The sequence below is a fragment of the Fonsecaea pedrosoi genome (genome assembly GCF_000835455.1).
Source record: "Fonsecaea pedrosoi CBS 271.37 unplaced genomic scaffold supercont1.3, whole genome shotgun sequence".
NCBI classification, from domain to species: Eukaryota; Fungi; Ascomycota; class Eurotiomycetes; order Chaetothyriales; family Herpotrichiellaceae; genus Fonsecaea; species Fonsecaea pedrosoi.
In genome coordinates, this window is record NW_013550613.1 from 1,305,085 (window position 1) to 1,330,888 (window position 25,804).

Below are 25,804 nucleotides of genomic sequence, written 5' to 3' on the forward strand. Positions count from 1 at the left end.
CCCTCACACCATCATCGATACCAGGGCAAATCGATCGAACACCATAGATCGACAATGAGGAACCCCACCATTTCGCCAGTCGTGGAAATTGGGATGAAGCCACATAGTGGAGGATGAAAAAAGTTGGGGAGAAATTTAGCGATAGCTATCCAGGGCACACAGGGCGGGTGGGAAGAGAAGGTTGCATCTTTAGCCAGGGGCCAACGCATCGAACGCCTAGCTAAGAGTGCCACTACAGTACCTAGGTAGGGGCATGTACCTAAGTGTCGGGCTTGCGGGGGTGCCTGAGAGTTCCCGGGTGCCTGAGTGCCTGACGATGACGATGCTTGGCCCTACAAGACATCCACAGGGGACCCATACAGGGGGACCCGTCTTAGGGTCCATGGAGGTACTTATGAACTAATACTCGGTACAAGTACAGTACCAAGTACCAACGCTATCTGGTTTCTCCGTGCCCCATTATCTCGCATCCCGGGGCTCGCGTGCCAATGATTATCATTCTCTCGCCCTGCTCGCGCACCACACATCGTACCTGAATCCCTAACTCCTCATACCAAGCAGGCTCCCCTCAACCTACTCGTAGCAGGCTTGACGCCAAAAAAAAAATCCTCCTATCGGCCCAAGCAGCCCGCTTCTTCCTCGTATGGCGAACAATGGCGAGAAGCGAACCTCCACCATGACATTGTCCAATGCCATGTCTCTGTCCATGTGTCAATTGACTGCCTCTGTCATCCGGGAGCCTGGCTTTGGGGCTCTCCAAACCTGGTCCCTGTCAGAATTTCTATCCACAATCCACCCATCCCACTTCAGGTTCAATTCCATTTTTTGCTTAACCTTGCCTGCTTTCGTTCGAACTTCCCGTCTGCGTCTCTGCCTGTCCAATCATGCCCTCGATGTCCCAGGCCTTACAGATGACTCCCGATGCCTCAAGGGGATAGAAGTTGTCTGCCGGAAACGACCTTCTTTCAACATGCAACCCTGAGTGAGAGCATTGTCGGTTCTTCCTCGACAACATTATTGTGCAGCATTCCTCTCTGACGGACGGACCAACTCTCTCCAAATTCTTTTGTGGCCCTCCCACCTAACTTTACCTCCAAAGGCACATACGGCGCAGGAGACCAACTTAAAATTGATTACGGTTCTTGGGCCTTTCAGAAAATCCGAAACCTGGGGGGAAGACTTGTGCTGAGCGCAGGCGATATTTCCATTGCTCCCACTATCCCTATTGAGAAGGATGATCTCAGTGGATCTTTGATCAATCTGTAAGGGAAGGGGTTGTGTGAGAAGATTGCTGTCCTGTCTATCTTTCGGATCAAGCTAACCGTTGCTTGAGATATCCTCTCGCCAGTTCACAGACTTTCATGATCGGCGGATCTTATCCGGGTCCCACACCGAAGACGAATATCCCGAGCCGGTCATCACAGGACTTTCTTCTGAGGTTAGACAAGAGGAGGTTACCAGACACACAAGATACGGGCAAAGACAGTCGATCTGGACATTGTGATAGGGCACCTCGAGCCTTGAGGCTGAGACCCGTACCCCCGCCAGCAATTACAGCGACGGGGCTCTCTATATCGTTGAACCTCGAAAGCACATACATTGCTGAAGCTCTGAAGAGACTTTGAGTTCAGAAGGGGTTCTCACTTTCGGTTGCAGAGTACCACCAGTTGTGGTGGCATAAACGCTAAATATCCGACTTCCTTCATCATGTCTTCAAACCAAAGGCCCTCGATGGGACCCCCAGAAACACCGAGCAGATATATGCAGCAGCAGTCTCCAGGCCTTTATCCAACATTGCAACTCTCTCCAGACATGTATGCTCACCAGTTCTCCGTAGGGCCGGTCACGGCTCCAATATTCACAAGTCAAAGGCTCTTTTGGGACCCCTCCAGCGTCGACTACCATGATCCTTCTATATCCCAGCAGTACCATGGTTCATTCGCCTACAGTCCAGTGGCACTGAGTAGCTCTTTTGCCTCTTCGTCTACAGTGGTACCCAGTTTTGTTGCACAAGATCCATTGTCCGAAGAGCAGCCTTATGACTTGCCTAGCCTACCCCGGTCCGCCAGTTATTCCAATGTCGACAGTTCTGCCTTTCCCGCCCCATTCACGACCTCGCCCCGCGTCTTTCAACCGCAAATGGAGAACCCAAGCATGTTTCTAAGCTCGCCAGCACGGCGGTTCGGCAGCTTTGACCAGCTTCCAAGTCGCTTCGCGCAGAACACTGCTCCTGAGCGGCCGGCTTACGCGCATCAGATCGAAGAATCCAAGCGGGAGGAAGAAATGAAACGCATGAGGCGAGCGGAGGTGAAAAAGCCGTCCATTACTCGGTCGGTTATGGAAGCCCTACGACGACCCATCACACCGAAAAAGGACAGCAGACCGGGCCTCAAGCGGAGCCTGACACATACTGGAGTGCGGAACGATCGCGGTCTGAAACTCCAGACCCAGGGCAACCGCGAAGGACGCAATTCGCCCATATCCTTTGAGCCCAATAGACACCGGTCAGGGCGCTCGTCTCCCCTAAAGCCGAACGCGGACCCCATCTCGCGGACTCTCACCGGCAGCCGCAATGCTAAGCGAGCATCTCTGTCGCTTGCAATCGACGAAAATGGCGTTGCCAAGACAGTCATGACACAGAACACTGGAGATATGGACCTTGATGAACCGTCAGACAGCGGAGCTGAGTCGTTTGACGATAGAGACTTTGACATCGTCTCCAGTCGAAGCAACTCCTTTGCTTTTGCGGGATATCAGGATCAAGCTCAATCGGATAAGGGGCCCGGTCATTCCAAAACCAGTTCCCGTTCCACGATGGGGTCGGCCAGCTCTGCCAGGCTGTCATCTTATCAAAGCTCTGTCTCCAGTGTATCAAACACCAGAGGGACTGATGTACATCATGGCCGAAGGCAACGGCCCATTCTTGGCTCTACGATTGAAGACGACACCCTCATGGAGGAAGAATCTACTGGTGATGCCCAATATGCATTGCGAGCCATCATTCAAGACCGGTCTCGGTCCACGTCGGCACAAGGGGACCACAATAGCCGAATGCAGTTACATTCTTCTCCTCCCTTGCAGCAAGGTCAATATGCATATTATAACGCCTCGCCGACAACAATCACGGATCCAGATTTGGCAACGCCGAGCACAGACAGGGAAAGTCTGGCAAGCAATGTGAGCATGCGTTGCTTGTGCAAGTCTTCCATGCTCGACGGATCGATACCCATGATTCAATGGTAAGTTTTGCGATCCCGGACGGTAAATGGTCAACCCGTCGTCGAGTTTATTTTGATGCACCCACTAATGCGGCTTCCTGCAGCGATTCGTGTTCGAAGTGGCTACATACCAGCTGTGTGGGTATCGACCATCGGAGAAGACCCGAGCCATATATCTGTGGTTTCTGCACACAGACTCCAGTGCGCCCAAGCCATAGCTCACTACGGCCGTCAGCTCTCCCATCAAATGCAAGCCCGTTGGCGCACAAGGCCAAGCGCCATCGGTGATGTTGAAGAATCATGTATATGTACCCTTCATATTCCATGCAGAGCCGTGGACTACATTATTGAGTCTAAATTGGTCTCTGCCACGCGTTCCTGAGCGACACCGTCACCTTACATTACTATGTGTATTGAAGAAGTCTATATATAGCGTCCTGAAGCAAGGAGCTGAGGTTCTGAACCCATATACCCTTGGTTCTATTTGAATCTGTGCTCTCTACCCGCACATATGAAACATAATCACCTGAACGCGACCTTTGATAGGAACATAATTACGGATCGGAGGTTGGAACCAAATACCTCCTGGCTTTGTTTTGCCGGGCAGTTGGGCAGCAATTGTAAGAATGTCGGACCTTAGGTGACACGACAAGTCGATCTGGACTGCCATGTCTCAGAGCCAGTCGCGACATCGTGTTTGAGCAAAAAAGGGATTACTATACTCTGCTATAAAAAGTACATGGCCATAATCTGCAAGTTCTGCCTCGTGTACGTCGACCGTGTCAATCATTGCCTCCTCCAGCAGAAATGATGTGGACCAGCGCGATTGCAGCTCTGCTTCTATCGTCGGCTTCAGCTTCTTTCCTTGACCTGCTCGGACGAGCGAACAGACTTTGCCCGATGATCGTTGATACCGTTACCACGACGTCAACCGTGAGCGCTCTTATTCCACCTATCACTATCACTGCGACTCCAAGCCTTGCCTTCGCTGCGTCAAGCGATGTACTGGCTACCGGATGCCTGAGTGATGCTCAAGCGACGAACATAGTCACATCCTGGAAGACTATCCTTACCTCATCAGATCGAGGGGATGCGAGTGCGATAGCTCAAGCGCTGATTGCGGACGAGTATCTAGAAACAAGCGACTCGATCAATTCTCTAGCAGGGAATTCGGTATGTGTTAGCTAGCACACAGTCCTGCTCAATTGTTAACGTCGAGGCAGTTGGGAAACGCCACCATCTCTGGCAAGGATAGCTTCATCGCCGCCGTGCTTGAAAACCCACCCATTCCACTCTTGACAACACTGGACATTTTCCACGACTGCACTCGAATCGCATTCTACTGGGCTGCTAGTGGAGTAGGTTCAGGGGTGGAGGATGTCAGGGGGGTTGACCTCCTATATTTGACCGAGGACAAGGAGCAGATCAACATGGCCATGGTCGAGTTTAACAGTCTTGCATGGGCGAAGGATGTGGGTTGGCAGATTGTGAGGGCGAACGGGACAAAGTATTGAGCGTTCTGAGTGTCAGGTTGTCCGTTGTACGACTTGAGCACCAATTAGCACAGCTTCCAATAGGGGCCGCCAGGGCTGATCTCTGCTTATCCAAGAGTCAATAAGCGGAATGTATGGAGATGAAGAAGCAGGGCCAGAGCCCTTTTTTTTTTTCATGCATGCCGCTTAACTGGTCAGGGCGCCTGCGGGCACGAGGACACGCACCCGCAGCGCCGAGCATGGGCATTTTTGGGGCGATGGACCGAGTAGGGAAGCAAGTCAAGAAACCCCAAGACCGCAGGCAACAGGAATTCAACCTTCATTTGTGTGCAGGCACTGCGTGGAACTGGCACCTGGTCCTTGCAGACAAAAAACACACCATCGACGGCCAATGTGCTTCATTACTTTCTGGTCCTCTGTTTCACCAGTCTTCAATCTCTTCTCTCTATCCAACTTCTCCTTGGCTCAATCCGCCACGTTCGCCCACCACTTCGCCCACCTCAAAGGACCTTGAGATCAGAACAAAGACGAGAGGTGCCATCGCCTGACCCTCCCTTCTCCCTTGTTGCGGGACATTTCTCTCAATGGGCCATCTTCTCTTGTGTCTCGAGTCGGAGTCTCCACACGGGCAGACGGAACCATTGAAAGTGGCACCTGGCTTGCCTCATCGCCACAAGCCCGGCTTGGATTGGTCGACAAGATATACCAAGAAAGACCCAGGGTCACCCGCCATCACCAAGCGCAGTCCAAGCGCATCCACTCCTCCTGGTGGTCCACTCGACGCAGCTGACCGCATCGACACTGGCCTTCCACATGCCATTGCCATAAGCACACCACTCGCCTTCTCGCGAATTGCCCGACTCTTACTTTCTTTCAACCTCTCCTTTTTTTTTTCCCTGGTCGAATCTCGAGTGACAAGTCCGGCACATAGACCATCATGGCCAATGCTACCGTCACCGAGTTCCTGACAAGGACGGTCAATGCCACAGCGGCCACAAGCACCTCCACCAATCGAGCAGTTCCTCAAGGCGGTGTCTTTGAAGGTCTCAATCCCACCCAATATGACCCGAAGAATCCCATTACACTCTTCATAATTCAGGCTGCTATAGTCATTATCCTCACACGTATCATCCATGTACCTCTGGCCTACCTTCGCCAGCCTCGAGTGATCGCCGAGGTCATCACTGGCATCCTCCTGGGTCCTTCGGTCATGGGGAGGATCCCGGGGTTCACAAATGCCATCTTTCCCCCTGCTTCCATGCCAGCCTTTTCGCTGGCTGCCAATCTCGGTCTGGTGCTGTTTCTGTTTCTCGTTGGATTGGAGGTCGACTTGCGCTTTCTGGCCAGCAATTGGCGCATTGCTCTGAGTGTGGGTGCTCTTGGAATGGCTCTCCCTTTCGGGCTCGGCTGTGGTATTGCATGGGGCCTTTACCGTGATTTCCGGAGCGATGCCGGTCTAGCTCCCATCAGCTTTGGCGTGTACATGCTATTCATTGGTGTGGCCATGGCGATCACTGTATGTTTCCCTTCATCTGGTTGCACTGAATCATCACTTACCGAATCCAGGCTTTCCCGGTCCTTTGCCGCATTTTGACAACTTTGAAACTACTCAGCACCCCTGTTGGAGTTATCGTGCTATCGGCGGGTGTTGGCAATGATGTCGTGGGCTGGATCCTTCTTGCGCTGTGTGTCGCCCTCGTTAATTCTGGCGCCGGTCTCACCGCTCTGTGGATTTTGCTAGTCGCTGTCGGTTACACATTGTTCTTGGTCTTTGCTGTGCGACCAATCGTCATGTGGTTCCTGCGAAGGACGGGAAGTCTCGCCAATGGTCCGACGCAAACGGTGGTTGCATTGACAATACTCCTCGTCCTGGCATCCGCATTCTTCACTGGGATCATTGGCATCCACCCCATTTTTGGCGCCTTCATAATCGGACTCATGCTGCCTCACGAAGGAGGCTTCGCCATCAAGCTTACGGAAAAGATTGAGGATCTTGTTGGCGTGCTGTTTCTTCCCCTTTACTTCGCATTGTCGGGCTTGGGCACCAATCTAGGACTTCTCAACAATGGGTTGACATGGGGTTATGTGGTTGGCGTGTGCGCAATCGCCTTCATTGGGAAGATCGCCGGTGGAACACTGGCTGCCCGATTGAATGGCCTAGTCTGGCGAGAATCGTTCACGATTGGCGTTCTGATGTCTTGCAAAGGCTTGGTTGAGTTGATTGTGCTCAATATTGGACTTCAAGCCAAAATCCTCAGCACCCGCACATTTACCATTTTCGTTGTCATGGCTCTCGTTACCACGTTTGCAACCACGCCACTGACCACGTGGCTATACCCGGCATGGTATCAGCGGAAATTGGAGCTTTGGAAACAAGGCAAGATTGACTGGGATGGCAATCCGCTTCATCCCGACACTGACACGGAATCTACCAGCGAGGCGGACATTCTTCGCACGACCAACGTTGCAAAAAAGGTATTGGTCTATCTTCGTCTCGATGGTCTCCCTGGTCTATTTACCATGGTTTCCCTCCTCGCCGACAAACCTGGAGACCAGGATGCCGTTGAGCATCAAGACCAGACCCGAAAGGAAGAGCCGATGTTGAACGCACAAGCCCTGAGCTCGGTAGCAAGACTTCATCGCCCTCTCCAAGTGCACGGCCTGCGCCTCATGGAGCTAACAGAACGAGAGTCCAGCGTCATGCGCGTCTCGGAGATCGAGGAGTTTGCTGGACGAGACCCAGTTATCAAGGCGTTTGGCACTTTTGGACAATCGTGTGATATGGCAGTGGGTGGACAGATTGCGGTGGTGCCTGATCACAGCTTTTCAGGCACGTTATTGTCCCGCGCCAGGGATATCAAGAGTGATCTTGTGTTGGTGCCTTGGTCTGAGACCGGAACATTGTCCGAGTACCCTAGCTTGTTCGACGCAAAGCCAGGTGATCCGCTAGCGAACAAACAATTTGCAACACTTGCAGCAGAGATCTTTGAACAGGCCAGAACAACATGTCCCGTTGGTGTAATCCTGGACAAGACAGTCCTTTGCACGCCCTCTGGACCTTCCAAGATCGACTCTCCAGGACTTGATCGCTCAACACGACAACTAAACAAGACACTTACTGGAGTCAGTCTTGCAGATCAGATGAACTCGACCGTCCAATTCAGATCGGCAGAAAGTGGACGGACGCGTCTCTTCGCGCTTTATCAAGGCGACAGTGAAGATGATCTCTTTGCCGTACGCCTCGCTCTGCAATTAGCCAAGAATCACAAGGTTGATCTGAAAATCCTGAACGCAAGGGTTCGACACGACGATGCAGATGTTGGTCACCACGCTGCAGACACCAGTCATGATGACAAGACGGCCCCTCTGTCGAAGGTCCATACTCTCCGGACACCCACTGATTTTGAATTCGACGCCCTCCGGTCAAGCATCGCGGATTGCGGCTTCGACACGAGAGTGACAGTCGTGGACGTGTCTTTATCAGGTCTGGAGGCACTTGTGGCAGCGATTTCCGAGCCTAGCCCTGCGGAGACGCTGGTGATCGTTGGGCGCAGCACTTTCTATTCCAAGTCAGCCAACGCCATTTTCAGTACCAGCACTGCGGAGTCATCGATGTCCAATTCGATGGTTATCTCCAGTGGTAGCGGACTGAGCTTTGCACGCGACGATAGTCAGGCTTTGGGTCCCCTAGCCACGCAACTCATTAAAGTCGTCAGGGAGAGACAATTACAGACTGGATTACTTGTGGTCCAGGCCCGGAACGAGCGTGCGTTACAAGGCCCTGACGCATTTGGAGGATTTGGAGCACCGCCTAGTCCAACAGAGGCGAGGAGTCTGAAAGGAGCGGCATTGGCCAAGAAGATAAGCGCCTTGAGTGATGACGACTAGGCGCCGTTGTTCTCCTGGCCTTAGCTGCCATAACGAGCCGCTTCGATTCCATCTCACTTAGCAGCATATCTCTGAGCGTTCACAGGACAGTTTGGGTATATGACCAGGGACATCTATGTACGTCGGCCATGTGAGTCGACGAGATTTCAGACGACCAGTTGAATAATATTCACGAGCTCAGTCTGTATGGACTTGAGGATAAGATAAACCGGGTATTTCGAGGAGAAGTGGTTCGAATAGAATATTGATGAATGGCTATGACTTGGTATGAGAGAACAGCAGTCCACCATGACGTGTCCTGCTTCACGTACATTTTGTCTCCTGGTTCTTGAACTCGTATGCTGTGGTGGACCTCCTTGTACAAGTATATAGCTACCTTCCTGTACATCCATTATATGTCAGTGACAAGGGGCTTGGACGTGATTCGAGACTAACCGATATGACGTTAATACATACAAGTATACAAGACGTGGTAGGTACAGGTACAGGTACAGGCACAGGTTCATTCATCGGGGAATGACGTGGGCCACAGGAGCTTAAACAGATTCGATACGATACGAGGTAGTACGGAGTAAGAAGTAGGGAATACTGTAGATCGCTCGGTCCTTTTGTCCTCGGTCGCTTCGCGGAACGCTCAAGATTGTTTTCATCCAAGGCGGGGTTATTGTTTTGCTTTGTTTTGTTTGTGGGTGTGAGTATAACTGGGCACAGCTGTGGATGGATGGATGGATGAATGAATGGATGGAATGGATTATAAATAGCAAATCGCTGGCGAAATGTTTCTCATAAACCGTCATGTGCCATGGGCATGGGGTGCTGATTTCCTTTCGACGACGACGACATACTCACACAGAAAGAAAACCCAAATCTGGCCCCTACTCTCTCCATCGACTGGTCTCGGTTCTTCTTCCCACACAACACCGCCTGGTCTCTCAGATGCCCTTCTTGAGGAGTTCCGTGCTTGTATGGTAAAACCGACACCTCCGTCACAGACTAACATCGCGCTGTCTCGCGCTTCCCTTCCGACCATTACATCTCCGCTCTACTACCGTCCCACGCGAATTACACCCGCGGCAATCAACTTTTGAACCTTCGTGCGAATTCCAGGGTTCTTCATGTGTTCGTTCAGTGCTGCCGGATCGGACTTGGCTTGTTGTAAGATGGATTGCATGACCGGATCGGAAAGGATTTGCACTGTGCAGGAAAAGAAGAGGCGGTTAGCTATCAATTCATACAAGGTGGCGAGCGTGGAAACGGTGGATGTGTTGAAAGTAGTCTGTGATGGGAGTTGGTGGGCAAGGGGGTCACACTTACTGATTTCAGGGTCTTTCTGGATTCTCGCGCTCGTCTCTTCTTCCGTTTCTCCCTGGCGAGCAGCGTACATTGCTTCCAGGGCCTTGGATTGCTGCTGTTCAATTTCTCGAGCGTTCTTACCGTCTTCATCATGTTCCATGGCTTCCGTACACACATCCAGGCACTTGTTGTATTCCTTCATGCCAAACAGAGCTTGAGCTTTCCGGAGGTATGCTTTGATGAATTTGGGGTCACGTTTAATTGCCTCGTCGCAGTCTTGGATGGCAGTCGGGAAGGCAAGGAGTTTGATTAGTGCCGCAGCCCTGTTTGAATATCCTCGAGGGTCATCCGGCGCACGTTTGGTGAGTTCAGTGTAGGCTTCGACAGCACCTGGCCAGTCTCCATTTTTGAACTTCTCGGCTCCCAACAGACGCGCTTCTTCTGCCTTTTCTGGGTCGATATATGCGTCCTTCTCGGCTTTGATCTGAGCCTTCTCGGCAGCCTTGAACTTCGCCAAGATTTCGGGCGTGCGGTGTTCAGTGAGAGATTTCTGGTAGTTGATCAGGGCTTTGGGCAAGTCACCCAGTTTCTCATAAGCAGATCCGATGCGGCCGAAGGCTTTGGCGATAATCTTGAAGTCGGCGAGCATGGCGCGGCCTTCCTCAACAGCCTTCTCACAGGCCTCAATACACCCTTGGTAGTCACCCTTTTCAAATTTGGCCGCGCCGAGGTTGGTTAGGTAAGTTATATCCTTGTGCAAGTCCCAGGCTTTTCCGTAGTGTTCAATAGCTTCGTCGAATTTTCGCTTCTTGTAATTTTCTGTCCCAAGTTTCTTTTCGTTCTCGGCCTCTTCTTTCGCCTTCTTCGCCGCGATAGCCTCTTCGTCTTCGGGCTCAGGTTCGGGTTCGGGTTCGGGCGCCTTCTTCTCGGCTTGCGGTGGAGCATTGGACTGAGGCCGGGCATCCGGCATGGGAACGTCCTCTTCTTCGTCTGCGGCTCTCCGCGCATCAGAGGGGCCACCTTCGGGCGGCATACCCATCTGCATGTCGACACCCAGTAGTACACCCATGACCTCGAGGAATCTGGGGTCGGCGAGTTCCTGACCCATCTCTTGAGGGTTCTTTGCCAGTCGCTGCAACTTGGCCATGAATTGAGGGTCTGCAAGGTATTTCGATGTCTTTGGATTGCTTGCGAGCTTCTGGATGAGCTGAGGATCGTTGAACATGTTGCCCAAGCCACCCAAATCGGCACCATCTGCACGGGCTTCCGCCTCAATGGCTCTCTCGACAGCCTCGAGGCCTTGCCGGGCTTGAGTGTTGGAAGGTTCGAGCTTCAAGGCCTCTTCGAAAGCATCCTTTGCACCGACGAGATCACCAAGACCGTGCTGCGCAGCTCCTTTTCGACCCCAGCCTTTTGCCCAGTCAGGCTTGAGTTCTGTCGTCTTGTTCGCGTCGTCAAGGGCTTTCTGGTACTCTTTGAGAGAAGCATATGCACCGGAGCGGTTGGAGTAAAGGACATGGTTCGTGGGATCTAGTTCAATAGCTTGAGAGAACTTGTCACTGGGAACAAAGAGTCAGTCAACTCATCAGGTCAACTCATCAGTGTCCATGTCATGGGCTGAGCACTCACACGGCAGTTTTGAAGTCTTTGGCCGCAAAGGCCTTGTTGCCCTCGGCCTTCAGAGCGTCGGCCATGGATAGGATGGAATTAAGTAGTCAAAGTAAAGCAGGTTGAAAGGAAACCGGTGGTTCAGGTAGGGTAGGAGGATGAGACACAAGTGTTGCAGAGTAAGAACTTCTCGTTGTACACACGATCGACTGAGCCTGAAAATGAGTTGGAGAAATCGACAGCCTGATGTACTTCTTGGTTCGTCAAATGCGGGCAGCGAACAGAATTGCTAGAAAATTCGGTGCACGGGCCACTACGGAGAAGCACTGCAGGGACCTCAGGTGAGGTTTCCAGAAGGCTAGCAGCCTAAAAGTGCCTAGAGCGCAATCATCTGCTCCGCCCGCACCGGCACCTGGGTGGCAGCCTCGTCTTGCCTAGAGCAAATCATTTCGCAGCCTGATTGAATACCATGACCCCCGCTATTCCGCATCCTCCTGCGCCAAAATTTCCAGAATAGATTGTTCACACAACTCCATCCTCAGTTCCACTTTTTGACACACTCACTTCACGCACCTGCAAAATTTCTCCTAGTATGTCGCGGTGACATCCAATTTGTTCTCGTCCTCCTTCTTACTCACTCTCTTGGTCAGCGGCCTCTTTGCTTGACCCATCATGTACACAGATCTCTACCCCCATCGGTAGCACATCTCCCTCCAAGCCATTGCTTCAAAATGGCGCCTCCAAAGACAGCCCCCGCCCCCGGTCCCGGTCCTTCGACCGTCGGCCCTGTGCGAGATCGCACTGCTGAGGCTCTTCATGCTTGGTGCTGTCAAAACTACGAATACGGCTATGTCTTCTCCCAAACCGAACTGTTGGGTGCCGGAGTCATCCCCAATCAAGATCTTCAAATCCTCCTCTCCACCGTCGAATACCTCACGAAAAACTCGCTCTTCCGTGTACATGATAGGGTGGGCGGTGGTATAGGCTGGGAGCTGGTAGACCCAGATGTAGCAAAAGAGTAATACTACACCAACTTGCAGTGTCTGCTCAGGTCCTGACTTTTACAGCTATGCCAACCTCAGTCGCAATGAGCAAATCGTGTTGCAGGTCATCGAAGGCGCGAAGTCGTCCGGGATGTGGACAAAACAGATCCAGTCCAAAACCGCCCTCCATGGGAACATCCTGGAAAAAGTCTACAGGGTCCTTGAGGGAAGAGGTCTGGTCAAGCAGATGAAAAGTGTCAGCCACCCATCGCGGAAGATGTACATCTTGGCCGGCTTGACACCTTCTGAGGATGCAACGGGCGGCTCTTGGTTCTCCGAAGGACGACTTGATATCGGACTGATCGATACCATCTCTACCGTCATCGAGCATTTTGTTTCCACTCAAAGCTGGCAAGAAGTCAAGCCTGATGAAATGGAAGAACACCCAGGTTCAAAACGCAAACGACCCAGTGGTGGTTTTGAAGAGCACGGGGATGATAGGGGCAAATTGGTCAAGACTAACGAGGGGCAGAACAATAAAGCCAGGACTTCCAAGCACCAAGCGGCTCCTCAGAAAACGTACAGGCCGTTCGGTCTGGGCCACAAGTCCTATCCCACCCTTGAAGATATCACGAGGCATATCCTCAATATCAAAGTCACAGGGTCTATGCTACCTCAAAATGCCATTGCACAATTGCTTCAGGTCATGGTCTATGATGATCGCCTCTTCAAGCTCCATCGGCCGCCTCATGGCAACGAGCTTCCCGACGACCATATTACCAACACTGTTACCATGTACCGCTGCTTCAAAACTCCACAGGACATTACCGAACGACTCCAACTTGAAAAGCGCAAAGTGAGCCACCACGACGACGTCAGAAAAGCCGCGTATCGGCAAGAGGAGTTGGAGAGATTAGGCGCAGGAGGGACAAGTGAAGTGCCTTGTTTAAGGTGTCCTTCGTTTGACATCTGTGGTGATGGTGGCCCAGTGAATGTGATCACTTGCAAGTATTTCGATGACTGGTATGACCGTCTTGAAGAAGCAGACAAGTGGAAACCGGAGAAGGAACGAGGAAAAGAGATGACCAAGGAGCGGGACAAGGCCAAGGGAAAAGATAAAGAGCGGGCAACGGTCAACAGCGATCGAGGGCCCCGTGTCGACATCGAGCTCGAGTCGGAGCCTTCATAGCACAAAGCTCCATTCTCGTGTCGTGTCGAGCTCCCGAGTCCCACCCTCTGCCTCTCCGCAACCGACGAAGAGGAGCTACCAGTGTTTCGATGGCCCCTGCTGCTCAGATACCCCTGCCCCTACATTTTTTGACTTTCGCCAAACGAGATGGCGTAATTGAACGGATCAAACAACAGAAAAGGAACGATGGAATCGTATGACAGTGTGTTCATATTCTCTTGAGAGAGAGCGTTTCATAGTAATCAAAACAATCAAGTCCTACACTACAGTATCTATCGCCTGACTGCGGTTGGCAAAGGTGTTCCGAACATTGCGCTTGGTAACCCGTTCTCGTACTCGTACATCAAAGTATCTCTCTGTCTTTCTCTCTCTCCATTGAGCTAGCCAGTGCCTATGTATTCTATTCTTGATACCCGGTTCACCCCGGTCTTGCTTGCGGACGAATCGAAATTCCCGCGACACCACGCACAGATGTATTCGGTCGGTCGGTCGGTAGATGGTAGAGAGTGGTAGGTAGGTGCCTTTGTAGATAGAGCTTGGCGGAGGCGAATTTTGTTCACCGATAAATCGCATCTTGTCGAGAAAAAAACAAGATGGGTGGAAGGTGGAAGGTGGTAGGTGGTGGTACATAGTATGTACAGTACATGCGAAAACAAAACCCTCTGTCCCAGACTGGGAGGGAATCAAACAACGGTTTCTCCTCAACGTACTCGGTACCTCGTTGTTGTGAGCGAACAAGCTTGGTAGCTGGTAGCGCCGACCGACTCTGATGATCCTGTCAAACTCATCGTGTCCATCGGCGTATCGTGTACGAGATATTTTCTTCTTATCAGCTGGGACCATCACCCAGCCTCACGCTTGCTGCTCCACTCGCCAGTGCCGAGCTGCCGCCTGTTCTCTCCAGCTCTCTCCTCCTGCTTGCTTTTGCCACAAGGCCACCAGCTCCGTCTCTCTCTTCCGCCTTTTCCTCCTTGTCTAGCCGCTTGGCCTTCAATTCCTCCTCGACTTCATCCCTCCAACCCTGAATATCTTGCGGTATGTGTTTCATCTGGACGCTCGGGGCGCCGCGGATCTCTGTCAATTGGTCCCTCACGTGTCGTATGATCTTTTCCACGTCCTGCCGTGAGACCTGGTTCTCTTTTTTCCAGCCAGCGAGATTGGGGAACAGAGTGAAGCCTTCTTTCCGAAAGGCTTCACGGTACGGCAAGAACTCTGGTAGCTGCGGATTGAGCGTGTGATCTGCACCAATGCAGATGGATGTCTCATGTGCCCATGCCCGTGCGACGTTTCGTGGGGTATAACCGCCACCACCCACGACCAATAAAGGAATTTGAAAGGATTTGACAAATGAAACGCACCTGCCGTGGCCGCTAATGTTGAGGTTGAAACACCCCAGGCGATCATGACCGAGGGAGTCGGCGCCGCACTGGAGTACGATGGCCGAGGGGCGGTACGTCTTGATGGTGGGGTCGACGACACTGCGGAAGAGGTAGTCGTAGGTATCGTCGTCAATGCCGTCCTTGAGTGGAACATTGATGGTATAATTTTTTCCTGGATTGTCTGGGTGGATCGGTCCCGTGGACTCCAGCGGACCGGTTCCAGGGAAAAACGTCTCCTTGTCGTATTTGTGGAAGGACATACACATGACACGGTCAGTGGACCAGAATGCTTGTTCTACACCATCCCCATGATGCACGTCGATATCGATGTACAGGACACGCGGATGGTAACGGAGCAGTTGAAGAATGGCGAGTACAATGTCGTTGACGTAGCAGAATCCGCTAGCCTCAGCCTTTTTAGCGTGATGTAAGCCGCCAGACCAGTTGATGGCGATATCGGATTGTTTGTGACAAAGTTTGCGCGCAGCGTCGATGGACGCGCCTGCGTAGGTCGAGCAAAATTCAAAGACGCCATCGAAAATAGGACAATCGTCCCCGACACCAAAAACGGCGGAAGAGTGGCCTTGTGGTCCCGTTGAAAGTTCGGGGTACAATATATAGATATTGTTAGGGGTGGCGACCTTGAGGAAATCGACATAGTCTTCCCTATGGAATGCTCTGATCTCTTGTTCGGTGGCTGGACGTGAGGTAAAACAGTCCATGGCCGTGTGCATGCCGTAAGACAGGACGAGGGATTTTGTTAGGGTTAGACGCCAGGGCTTCATAGGATGGGTTTGGCCAAAGTGATGATTCTCCACGGCAGGGTTATGATGCCATGAGACAGTGTACCCTTTTGGGCGGGCGATGCCGTTGGCTTCTACCTCGCGTTGGATTTTGGCGGAGAGAGTAAAGGTGGGAGTGTGGTTGGTTGACGAGTGGTCTTGATATTCCTCCACGATAGCCATGGTGTAAGAGTTGTTGGAGAGAGCGTGATGTAGAAGTGTTATGGAAAGATAGAGGACGGTGATCCGGTTTTGCTCAAGTTCATGACGCGATTAGCAGAATTTGATGATCTCAGCGCCCATGGGATACTGCCTTGAACCCGTCGCCAGACTTTATGCCAGGAAACTGAGGAGCGCAATTATCCTTCTTTGATGGTTGGAATCTCCGGTCTGAGGCGAGTCAACTTATGAGCGCGCGAGTTCCGAGGATGATTTGAGGACAGAAGACAGTGAAAGGATCATGAAGAGGCTCAACGGGAGGCAAGGCTGAGAGAGAATCGAGAATCGAGTCGAAGTTCCAGAATCTCCGAAGACTTTGACGTTGCGCGTAACTTGCGCCACCGCACGCTAACCCATAACAAGTTTAGCCTTGCATCTTTCTTAGTCATCGAATTCAAACTCTGGTTGTCGTCTGCCTCGCTTGTCCTAAATGTTTGACTACACTTTCTGGTTTCATTCATCACTCATGTGACAACCACGTCGGATATCATCATAATGACTGCTAGATGGACAACTTCAGAATCTGTGAATGAGTGAGAGGCAATAAAATCGAGGTCTGACCATAATTGTGGCTCATCCACGCCCTGTTCTCCGCCGAGAAACCGCGGAGCCACCACACATTCACCAGAACCTGAGATCCTCATCTTCCACCCATCCACTACTTCCAGACCCTATCAAAGTCGTCGCAGATGGCATCAAACGAGGATTGCGCGTCAGTGCTAGAGCAATTCATTCACGATGCGGCGAACTTACCAGCCGAGATTACCCACATGATGGAGGAGATTCAGGCCAAGGACAAAGACCTACAGAAATGTTTGTCCATCATCAATCAAAAGGACACCAACATCCAAAAACATCTCAGACTTAACGGAGTACTCGCTCCACATCCCAAGGAGAACGAGTATGTTGATCTAGTCAAAAAGAACTACGAGATGTGCCATGGACTTCAGGGACAGAAAGTCGCCCTGAGTGAAAAAGCATGCACCCTGTTGGAGCGGCAGGTCAAGAAACTGGATATGAAGATTCGAGAATTGCAGAGTGATGGCCAACTAGTCGACGGCCCGCCCTTACCAAGTGTTTTCAACCGCAAGGCTGAGACACAAAAGCCCTTTGTTGACCTACCCACCAATTTACCTCTACAGAACGCGTCGATTAGTGCTCTCAACACAAACGCACACAGAATCAACGCACATATCTCTGCGACCATGCAACAGGCCCAAGCTAGGCAATTGCCGCAAATCACGACTGGAAGCACACCTGTCCAACGGAGTTCTGCACCAGCTACACCTGCTTCAGCCGTTCAACAACAGCGTCAACGAGAGCGAGAACACTCCCAAGGTGCCGAGAACAAGCGACGGAAATTGGGAGGCCCACTTCCAGGCACGACCCTTCCTGCCCAGCCGTCCGGTCTTCGACAATCCTCCCTCGGCCCAGGCACTCCAAAAGCAGGGACACCTACAGGCACAGGTACAAGCCGAGCCGGGAGCATGCCTCGATCCGTAGGCGCACAAGTATCAGCTGGACCTCCCAAGAAGTCAGGCCTCTCCAAGAAAGTCATCTCACATCAGCAAGTCAATAAGCTCAAGCAAAAAGGCTCAACTAAGGGAAGGCTATCTGCTGGGCGCAAAAAGGGACAATCGCCGTCAGTGCGGGGAGGGCGTGGCGGCACGGCAGCCTCAGAAGATGCAGACTCTGTACTATCATCCGCAGACGCCTCCGAAACCGATGCCTCTCAATCGAGGGGAAGGCGAGGAAATAAGAAGCAACAACAAACTGCATCAGAAGAGCCCGACGGTGATATGGGCGAGGATGAAGAAATGGAAGATGAAGAAGGAGAAGACGACAAGCGCTACTGCTTCTGCAACCAGCGCAGTTATGGGGAAATGGTGGCTTGTGAGAATGACGAGTGTCGCTACCAGTGGTTTCACACGGGCTGCTTGAACATGAAGAAAGTTCCAGACGAGGACGAAGACTGGTACTGTCCGACCTGCAGGGAAAAGCCAGAGATAATCGAAAAGGTCAAGATCAAGAAGAAAGCTGGCAGGAAATAGGTGAAACCTCGATATCTTGGAATATTGTAATTCTCAGAAATCAGGCACTCCGGCTCCGTTGGTGTCATACATAATGATAGGATGTTTTCCATATGCCCTACACCCTCTGCCGCGTCACAAAAGATAGCTTCTTGTGCTATGTACAGTCTGTCATTGTTCAGAAGACGATTGGATCCAATGCCCGCCTTCGATCTTGCGTCCCTAGCGAGCAGCAAAAAATGCGATTGGTTGCACAGTGAGCAGTTCTGATAGCCGTACAACCACAAGATCGCAAGGCCCTCTTGCGCAATCAGTGTTCACCTACGAGCACATACGAGATACTCGTAGGTCCACAGAAGCGTATCTCCCCTTGCCATCAATCGGCAAACAGTCCTGGTCCTGCTGAAGAACGAACTAGCTCCAACGCCGTCTATCACTGGGGCACAAATTTCCTTCTGTTTCCTCTAGTTTTCCCACACGTGGGATTGAAAAGCCCGAAAGGACGGGACTCGAATTGCTAGGGCAGTCCAAGCTGGACGACTCGTATCTTCGCAAGGGGATGGCGGAAAGGGGGGTGGTTGCGATCGGGAGGTCAGCGAATGAGAAGAAATCAGGTTGGCAGGGTGGCAGGGAGGCAGGGTTTATCTGTGGCGATGGCGGTGATTCCAGCGATCCCAGCTTGCTTGGTGCCCGTCAAAACTCGGCTGGGTAGGCGAAACAGGGCAGAAGAGGGCACGTTGGAGAACCATAGGTGGGTCTTACCAGCCTGCGGTGATTCCGGTGAGTCTAGTAGGCGTCACTGGGGTGCCCCTAAACGAAGCCAAGCTGCCCGAAGCTGCACTCCCAGTGGCTCATTAGGCTGCTTGCGCACGCCTGCGCTTCCCTGCAAGCTGAAATTCACTTTAAGGTTTAACCTGGACCTCTCCGCATCTCCGTCACTCATCACCAGCCGACCGCCGTGTCGAACAAGGGAACAGAGAGAAGCATTGGCTGAGCAGCTGTCCTCGCAGGCTCACCACATCCATTCCTATTTCACCTCTCTATTTTCCCTGTTGTAGAGGTCGCCAGTAGCACAGGTGGCTTGACGTCTTGTCCTGCCTACTTATTCTCCGTCTTCCATCTCCCTTTCTGTTTTCCTCCGCATGCTCTCCGAAATTTAGAGCAGCTCGGACCGGGGGTCGGTTGATCGTCCTCGTCCAATCATCATGAGCTCCGAGAGAGAGAAGAACGAGCTCAAGTCTCAAGGCGCCGTCGAGGCTGCTCGTGACCCCAACAGCTCTGTCACCGGCGATGATGCAGAACGAGTTATCTTAGAAGAGAGCAAAAAAGCTGGCTCTACTGCTCTACAATTCAATCCTAACGCGTCGCCAGAGGAAAAGGCCGCGCAAGCCAGATCGGTGAGATTCTCTTTCCCCAACTGGCGGTAAAACAATATCTCTGACCTGCATCATAGCGGCAGAACGATACTCGTCGCCCACCCAAGGGAACCGGAGTAGTGACGGATCTTGTGAGTAATATTATTCTCAACTCTTCCGCCCTCTCTCCACCTCTCATTGACAAATGTGGCAGGATGATGGAAAGCCCTCTCAATACAATCTGCCTCCGCCCGAACCCATTTCCGTCGCTGCAAAAGTAGAGCCCCCTACGGCCCAGGATGGCGCAACAAACGGAGCGGTCCCAGAAGATGGACAAGATTGGACCCAGGTCGGGTGGGCTCCACGCTTCGGATCTGGTGAGACGGATGAAGAGAAAGAAGAAGGCAACCTATTAGACCATCAAACAGCCCTCGAGGGGAGGTTGGATGAGAAGTTCTTTGGTGGTTCGTATACCTTTTGCTTTCAAAATACATGGCCACGTCTCTAAGGGTTCCAGATTGGTATCACAATACCGCTGTCATCATCTTTGCCTGTATCGCATCATGGCTCATTGCTACCCTCGGTGGTGGCCTGGCATGGGTCATCATCATCATGGCTACGTGCGGCACCTACTACAGAACCTCCATCCGACGCGTGAGACGAAACTTCAGAGACGATATCACACGAGAACTAGCTAAAGCACGTTTGGAAACCGACACCGAAAGTCTTGAATGGATGAACAGCTTCCTGGTCAAGTTCTGGCCCATCTATGCCCCACAGCTTGCCAAAGCCATCATCATGTCCGTCGATCAGGTTCTGAGTACCTCGACGCCGGCGTTTCTCGACAGCATGAGACTCGAAACCTTTATCTTGGGTACCAAGCCACCCCGCATCGAGCATGTCAAGACCTACCCTAAGGCTGAGGACGACATTGTCCTAATGGATTGGAAGTTCAGCTTCACTCCAACTGACACGATGGATATGACTGCCCGCCAGCTCAAGACAAAGATCAATCCGAAAGTCGTCCTCGAAATCCGGATTGGTAAAGGCGTAGTCAGCAAGACGATGAAGGTCATCGTCGAGGACTTTGAGTTCTCGGGGCTGATGCGGGTCAAAATGAAGCTGCAAATCCCATACCCACATATCGAGCGCGTTGACATCTGTTTCCTCGGTCGACCTACAATTGACTACGTCTGCAAGCCTCTAGGTGGAGAAACTTTCGGCTTCGATATCAATTTTATCCCTGGGTTGGAGAACTTTATCAAGGAGCAAATCCATGGCAACCTTGCCCCGATGATGTACGAGCCGAATGTCTTCCCCATCGAGGTGGCCAAACTGCTGTCAGGCAACCCCATCGATTTGGCCATTGGCGTTGTTGCCGTGACGCTCCACAATGCCAACGGTTTGAAGAACCCGGATAAGTTCTCCGGTACACCAGATCCCTATGTGGTTGTCTCGTTGAACAGCGCCAAAGAACTTGCACGTACCAAAACGATTCACGAAGACCACAACCCGCGCTGGAACGAGACCTTGTACATCATCATCACGAATTTGACGGACTCCTTGACGCTGCAGGTCTACGATTACAACGATGTGCGCAAGGACAAACACCTCGGTACCGCGACGTTCACACTCGACAGGTTGGAGGAGGCACCTGAGCATGAAAATTTGACTCTAGATGTACTTGCCAACGGGAAGCACCGTGGAGTGGTCAATTGTGACGTTCGTTTCTTCCCAGTTTTGGAACCGGAGAAGCTCCAGACTGGCGAGATTTTACCACCCCCAGAGTCAAATACGGGCATTGCAAGAATCACCATCGAACAGGCCAAGGATCTTGATGGAAGCAAGAGCCTTGTCGGAGCTTTAGATCCATATGCCGTCCTCCTCCTGAATGGAAAGGAGATTCATATCACCAACAAGCTCAAGCATACCAACAACCCTGTGTTCTCGGACAATACGAAGTCAGTTCTCATCACGGATCGTAAGAAAGCGAGGATCGGACTGGTCATCAAAGACAACCGCGACCTTGTCACCGATCCCATTCTAGGCACCTTTCAAATCAGACTGGACGATATGCTCAAACTTGTGGACAAAGGTCAGGAGTGGTTCAATCTGCACGGTACGACGACCGGCAAGGCCAAGTTGATGCTGGACTGGAAACCAGTAGCCCTGAGGGGTGTCACCAAATCTGGCGGCTACATCACGCCAGTTGGTGTGATGCGCATCCACGTCCAGAGCGCGAAGAACCTGCGAAACTACGAGACAATGGGCAAATCCGACCCTTATGCTAGAGTTTTACTGTCAAGTATTCCCAAGGGCCGGACAGTAACGTTCCAGAACGAACTCAATCCTACTTGGGATGAGGTCATATATGTACCTGTGCACACACCTACTGAGCGACTGATCCTTGAGGTGATGGACGAAGAAAAGCTGGGAAAAGACCGATCTCTTGGCCTGGTCCAAATTGCCGCTTCAGACTACATGAAAGAGGCCGAAGAAGGTGGGTATGAAGTCCATGATACCAGGACCGTGCTGTCAGAGGGTTTGCGAATGGGAGGTGCGGGCGAGGCAAAGGGCACGATTAACTACACCGTTTCATTCTTCCCGACCCTGAATGTGGTGGATCCAGAAGAGGAAGAGGAAGAGCAAAAGGCCCAAGCAGCACTCGAAGGGCGCGAAACTCCAACCGGCACGCCGTCGCACAGCAAGAAATCATCCGTTGATGTCAAGGCTTCGACCGAGATAGTAAGGCCGAGCGTGGATGGCCGGAAGAGCTTGGATACGGCTGGCCGGCTTGGTGCTCTCGTAAATGGAGCCGCGTCTACCAACGGCTCCGTCTCTTCCATCAAACGACAGCCACCAAAAATCAGGATCAACCCAGAAGATATCCACAAATACGGTAAGTCACATGCTACTAAGAAGTGGTCGCCGCTAATCATCAACAGAATCGGGTCTAATTGTTTTCAACCTGGTCGAAGGTCACTTTGCACAAACTGACGTTAACCTCGAGGTCGTGATGGACGACCATGCCTTCCCGGCTTACACGTCCTCAAAGATTCGAGAGAAAGACCACCACTTCGGTGAGACTGGTGATGCCATGGTTCGTGAAATCGAGATGTCTCGAATCACACTCCGGTTGACCGAAAAGGTTGACCGCACTGGCAAGGGAGACGACAATGACATCGTGGCTAAGCTGACGGGCCCTACTCTCCCTACGTTACAACAGTGCTTGTATAGGCCCACAGAGCTTACAATGAGGAGCAACAACGGAGGTCTCAACAAAGTGGTGGTCAGTCTCAAATATCTACCCGTGAAGATGCAGCTTGATCCCAGCGAGAGCATCAACAACATGGGCACCCTGCGCGTCGACGTTATGGATGCGGCCGATCTTCCGTCTGCCGATCGCAATGGGTACAGTGATCCATACTGCAAGTTCAGGTTGAACGGGAAAGAAGTGTACAAAACCAAGATCCAGAAGAAGACACTCCACCCTGCTTGGAACGAATTCTTCGAGGTGCAGATTCCATCCCGCACAGCAGCTGACTTCAAGGTCGACGTTATGGATTGGGATTTCGGCGACAAAGCCGACCATTTGGGTTCTGCGACGCTGAATCTACAAGTTCTGGAACCCTTCCAACCACAAGAGCTGCAGTACGCGCTGGACGGAAAATCGGGGGTCCTTCGACTTAGGATGTTGTTCAAGCCCGACTACATTACCCGCACTCGGCAAGGGACATCTACCTTTTCAGGGACCTTCGCGCCAGCCGGAAAAGTAATTGGTGCACCTGTCAAAGGTGTCGGGAAAGTCGGCGGCGGCGTGGTGAAGGGGGCCTCTTTCATCAAACACGGCTTGACGAGAGGGCGAGGCAACAAGGAAGAGGCATCATCGAATACCAATGGCACGATGGAGACTTCGGATAGTGCCCTGTCAACCCCGGCTAAAGCCTCCCCCATGGTAGATGGAAGTGCGACCCCTGTCACCCCGGCCACACCCTCCCCGATGATGCACTCCCGCACTAAAAGCACCCATTCAACCATGACAACTCAGAAAGGCGGCGAGACGGGAACAGCGAGTTTAATCATCGTCTCTGCCACCGGATACCCCCCCAAAGCCGATGTCCAGGTTCTGATCAAGATGGTGGGGACCAGGGGAGCGAAAGAAGTGCACAAGACCAAGGCAATCAAATCGTCCTCGGGAACTGTGGAGTTTGATGTGAACCACGAAAACTTCAAGGTGCCGTGCTCGGCAGACACGCAGTTCCAACTACAAGTCAGAGATCACGACATGCTCCGATCCAGAGACCTCGGGGAGGCGATGTTCTTTGTATCTGACCAAGGCGCAGGATCCGATCAAGTTGTCAAGGCTGGGTCAGGTACGGTCACAATCCGCAGCAGCTTCGCAACCAACAACGGAGTCGCCTCCGAAAGCCTCAGGCCAGTCACCAGTGGACGGGACAGCCCAGACTCGAAGCGAGAGGGACGACGAAGCTTCTTTGGGAGAAGGGATGTTAGCGGCAAACACGAGGGGTCCTGAACGGGATAAAGAAAATGGTTGGCACTGATTGTGAATATTCATGGTTTCAGCAACGCGGCATTTGGGAGGAATGACGCCGGACGGCCGCCCAAAGAAGGTTCTTGACGACTACCTACCCGGTGAGTCCTCAGGTGCCTTGTTCTCTCGCTAGATTATTGCGTGTACTTGATTCAGAGATACCAGATATTGTTTGTAATTGCGTGGGTTACATACAACCTGCAAAGACCTAGGCGAGCTTTTGATCGCAGGTTCAAGGAAAACGATGCACAAAAGGGAATACTTCACAGAATACAATCTGGATTCAAGGTGATCGATGTACGTTGCAGCTGTTCTTTTGTAATATCTTTCGTAGGGTATATTGTACGGTGTTTGTATGTGAAGAGTGCTTGCAGAGGAATCCCGGTTGTCCTTTGGAGTAACAGTAGTTGGCGGAAGATGGCGCTGCCCTGTGGCAAACTTATGGACAAAAGTCTCTGATCATAGTGGCAACTGAACCAAGCGTATACGAGGTAAGGAAAACCATACCCGAGAAGGTCAAACGCAAACACGAATCAAACAGGCACGCAGTTATACCCCCAGTGTAGAATGGTGAGATGTCAACCTGATGTTTAAAAAAATTTTCCCTCACGATCCTCCTCATACTGTTTAGCTCTGATCGATCGGGATGTTTGAGGCGATGGTCGCTCTGAGAGGATGGATGACAGCGGCGAAACACGCAGATTTGGCGGTCCGATCTAGACCGAAGCGGAAAAAGATATGGGAGGTGTGGCGTAGGATGGGGGACGTGTTTGAACTGTGGCGGACTCGGGAAGCAGTGAGGGGCAGACGTGGGCGTGGGCGTGGGCGCCGATCAAAATGGTGGGATGATTGAGAGGGACGGGATTATGGCTGTCGAGGTTTTGTCCGAAACATGGAGTGGAAAATAACGCTTCTCGATCGATCGATACTACCTTGACACCAAGCCGGTTGCCCAACAAAATATGGGGGTGGATTGATGGATGGTGGTGAGGGCGGGAGGATATATTTTGGGCAAAGAAGCGCAGGCACCGCAGGGAGGAGATGGATAGACAATTAATTAATTGACGGTACAGAAACCTCCACGTTGTCGTTGTCGTCGACCAGTTTCCCCCAATCAAGCAATTAATCAATCACGAGAGGTGAGTTGCAAGTTACAACCCTGACCGCCAGATGGGAAAAAGATGTGCTACACCCGCGCAGTCCTCAGGATGGAGCCCAATTGTTCCCACTTTTACCCATTGGGTTCCTCTTTGGTCCCTCTGGCTCCCTTTTGGCTCCCTTTGGCTCCCTCTGATTCCCTCTGGGAGCTTCCCTCCGGCTCGTTATCATTTGCTGCAGCTGTCGGTCAGGGACCAAACACTATGCACAACTACATCACCCCTTGTCATGGTTGTTTTTCTGCCATGATCACCCATCCACAGCCCATCCCTCCCTCCCTCCATCCATCCACACCAGATCCTCGCCCACAGCACATGCCGGTGATGAAATCGTTGGCTCTGAGGCAGTAGTCTTCTGGTACCATTGGACCAGTCGACGCCAGCAGCTCTCGCTAAAGCTTGCTGTTTTCAATTTTCTTGGATTGTCTCATCCCACCTTGAGGTTTTGCATCACCGCTCCTACTTTTCTACAACTCACCTCTTTCACTTTCTCTTCACTTCACCCTCACATTCCACCCTACACCACAATCTCTGCAACACCCATCTGGACGAGTCTCGAGCCTCCAGCGAGTTGCTAATTCGTCTCCAGAACCCCTAATATCTCGGCCTTTCCCAGACTGATCTGAGACTGTCTCCAGATCAAATCTCGCTCCTCCAC

General features: G+C 52.0%; 8 protein-coding genes across 8 annotated transcripts; 6 read left to right on the forward strand and 2 right to left on the reverse strand.

The window, feature by feature from the left end:
* Positions 1–1,707: 1,707 nt before the first annotated feature.
* On the forward strand, positions 1,708–3,243 carry Z517_04363 (uncharacterized protein; the record flags this gene model as incomplete). The annotated part of the gene is made up of 1 exon (XM_013429692.1): positions 1,708–3,243. One exon carries the CDS (start codon positions 1,708–1,710, stop codon positions 3,241–3,243), a length of 1,536 nt encoding a protein of 511 aa, XP_013285146.1.
* Positions 3,244–4,028: 785 nt separating this feature from the next.
* Positions 4,029–4,732, forward strand: Z517_04364 (uncharacterized protein; the record flags this gene model as incomplete). Its single annotated transcript, XM_013429693.1, has 2 exons — positions 4,029–4,391; positions 4,442–4,732. The coding sequence occupies 2 exons, from the start codon at positions 4,029–4,031 to the stop codon at positions 4,730–4,732; spliced, it is 654 nt and encodes a 217-aa protein (XP_013285147.1).
* A 916-nt stretch (positions 4,733–5,648) lies between these two features.
* Positions 5,649–8,599, forward strand: Z517_04365 (uncharacterized protein; the record flags this gene model as incomplete). Its single annotated transcript, XM_013429694.1, has 2 exons — positions 5,649–6,227; positions 6,278–8,599. The coding sequence occupies 2 exons, from the start codon at positions 5,649–5,651 to the stop codon at positions 8,597–8,599; spliced, it is 2,901 nt and encodes a 966-aa protein (XP_013285148.1).
* A 1,045-nt stretch (positions 8,600–9,644) lies between these two features.
* Positions 9,645–11,586, reverse strand: Z517_04366 (uncharacterized protein; the record flags this gene model as incomplete). Its single annotated transcript, XM_013429695.1, has 3 exons — positions 9,645–9,793; positions 9,914–11,451; positions 11,522–11,586. The coding sequence occupies 3 exons, from the start codon at positions 11,584–11,586 to the stop codon at positions 9,645–9,647; spliced, it is 1,752 nt and encodes a 583-aa protein (XP_013285149.1).
* Positions 11,587–12,231: 645 nt separating this feature from the next.
* On the forward strand, positions 12,232–13,672 carry Z517_04367 (uncharacterized protein; the record flags this gene model as incomplete). Its single annotated transcript, XM_013429696.1, has 2 exons — positions 12,232–12,518; positions 12,568–13,672. The coding sequence occupies 2 exons, from the start codon at positions 12,232–12,234 to the stop codon at positions 13,670–13,672; spliced, it is 1,392 nt and encodes a 463-aa protein (XP_013285150.1).
* An 829-nt stretch (positions 13,673–14,501) lies between these two features.
* Z517_04368 (uncharacterized protein) lies at positions 14,502–16,016 on the reverse strand (the record flags this gene model as incomplete). The annotated part of the gene is made up of 1 exon (XM_013429697.1): positions 14,502–16,016. The coding sequence occupies one exon, from the start codon at positions 16,014–16,016 to the stop codon at positions 14,502–14,504; it is 1,515 nt and encodes a 504-aa protein (XP_013285151.1).
* A 725-nt stretch (positions 16,017–16,741) lies between these two features.
* Positions 16,742–18,103, forward strand: Z517_04369 (uncharacterized protein; the record flags this gene model as incomplete). Its single annotated transcript, XM_013429698.1, has 1 exon — positions 16,742–18,103. One exon carries the CDS (start codon positions 16,742–16,744, stop codon positions 18,101–18,103), a length of 1,362 nt encoding a protein of 453 aa, XP_013285152.1.
* Positions 18,104–19,287: 1,184 nt separating this feature from the next.
* Z517_04370 (uncharacterized protein) lies at positions 19,288–23,971 on the forward strand (the record flags this gene model as incomplete). Its single annotated transcript, XM_013429699.1, has 5 exons — positions 19,288–19,479; positions 19,536–19,589; positions 19,652–19,901; positions 19,955–22,336; positions 22,383–23,971. 5 exons carry the CDS (start codon positions 19,288–19,290, stop codon positions 23,969–23,971), a joined length of 4,467 nt encoding a protein of 1,488 aa, XP_013285153.1.
* Between the last annotated feature and the right edge of the window lie 1,833 nt (positions 23,972–25,804).